The following is a 1,549-nucleotide window of genomic DNA, read 5'->3' on the forward strand; positions in this document are numbered from 1 at the left end:
TTAGAGCAAGAACTTGTTTTTATTTAAATGCCAAGAGAACAAGCCTCTTGTAAGTCTTTTTATTTCAAAAGAAAGGTGGATATTCATGTAGAAATGGTAAGAGTAATACTACAGTATTTTGTGAGAAACATTACAACAATAGAAAAAGTTGCCATAGTAAAAAATAGACAAATAGGGGGAAAAGGCTGAGATTGTAAAGAGTTATATTCTGAAGGTTCTGTAGCAGAAAAGAGAATTTCTTGCTTCTGAAGTTGCAGTCACCAGTTTTCCCAGGACATCCTTGAGCTCCTGGTTCCTCAGGCTGTAGATGAAGGGGTTCAGGGCTGGAGGCACCACCAAGTACAGAACTGACAGGGCCAGATCCAGGGATAGGGACAAGATGGAGGGGGGCTTCAAGTAGACTAAAAAGCCAGTGCTGACAAACAGGGAGACCATGGCCAGGTGAGGGAGGCAGGTGGAAAAGGCTTTGTGCCGTCCCTGCTCAGAGGGGATCCTCAGCACAGCCCTGAAGATCTGCACATAGGAGAAAACAATGAACACAAAACAACCAAAATATAGATCAGCACTTAGCACAATGAGCCAAAGTTCCCTGAGTTTGGAGTGGGAGCAGGAGAGCTTGAGGATGTGTGGGATTTCACAGAAGAACTGGCCCAGGGCATTGCCATGGCACAGGGGCAGGGAAAATGTATTGTCTCTGTGCAGAAGAGCATTGAGAAAGGCACTGGCCCAGGCAGCTGCTGCCATGTGGGCACAAGCTCTGCTGCCCAGGAGGGTCCCATAGTGCAGGGGTTTGCAGATGGACACGTAGCAGTTGTAGCACATGACAGTGAGAAGTGCAAATTCTGCTGACATGAAAAAGGCAAAGAAGAAAACCTGTGTAGCACATCCTGAGTAGGAGATGTCCCTGGTGTCCCAGAGGGAATTGTGCATGGCTTTGGGGACAGTGGTGCAGATGGAGCCCAGGTCAGTGAGGGCCAGGTTGAGCAGGAAGAAGAACATGGGCGTGTGCAGGTGGTGGCTGCAGGCTACGGCGCTGATGATGAGGCCATTGCCCAGGAGGGCAGCCAGGGAGATGCCCAGCAAGAGGCAGAAGTGCAGGAGCTGCAGCTGCCGCATGTCTGCCAATGCCAGCAGGAGGAAGTGCCTGATGGAGCTGCTGTTGGACATTTGCAGCCTTGGGTTATGGTTATTTATAGAGGACTATCACCCTGAAAAGGAAATGGCAGTGCCAGATTAGGCATTTCTTCACTGTGGGAATCGTGGACTGTTGAAAGAAGACTTGAATAGTTGGACAAAGGCTTTATGTTAATCCTATGTATTTTATTTGGAATCCCCTTAAAATTAATTTTCTTCCCGTAACGGAATTTTGCTGAACTTTATTTGAGTTCGGGTTTGTGCTGCTGAGTTTCTGCCTCACAGAGTTTCAGTCTCATATTCAGCACTGCTCTCAGCCTGAACACTGCGGAGCCCAAAAGGGAAAACAGGGCTCCCTGTGCCCCAGTGCAGTCCGACCTGCTGGAACCACACTGGTGCCCTTTGTTCATTTCAC

At 48.5% G+C, this 1,549-nt stretch overlaps 1 protein-coding gene across 1 annotated transcript; it reads right to left on the minus strand.

Moving 5' to 3' along the window:
- Positions 1 to 201: 201 nt before the first annotated feature.
- On the minus strand, positions 202 to 1,167 carry LOC128948220 (olfactory receptor 14A16-like). The gene has a single exon (XM_054292832.1). It carries the CDS (start codon positions 1,165 to 1,167, stop codon positions 202 to 204), a length of 966 nt encoding a protein of 321 aa, XP_054148807.1.
- Positions 1,168 to 1,549: the final 382 nt, after the last annotated feature.

Source organism: Melozone crissalis, unplaced genomic scaffold, assembly GCF_028551555.1.
Source record: "Melozone crissalis strain CALT ecotype California unplaced genomic scaffold, PUWL_Pcris_2 ptg000116l_1, whole genome shotgun sequence".
NCBI classification, from domain to species: Eukaryota; Metazoa; Chordata; class Aves; order Passeriformes; family Passerellidae; genus Melozone; species Melozone crissalis.

What these genes read in the sequence shown, in the direction of transcription:
- LOC128948220 (XM_054292832.1), bottom strand. Translation starts at nt 1,167, where the DNA reads ATGTCCAACAGCAGCTCCATCAGGCACTTCCTCCTGCTGGCATTGGCA.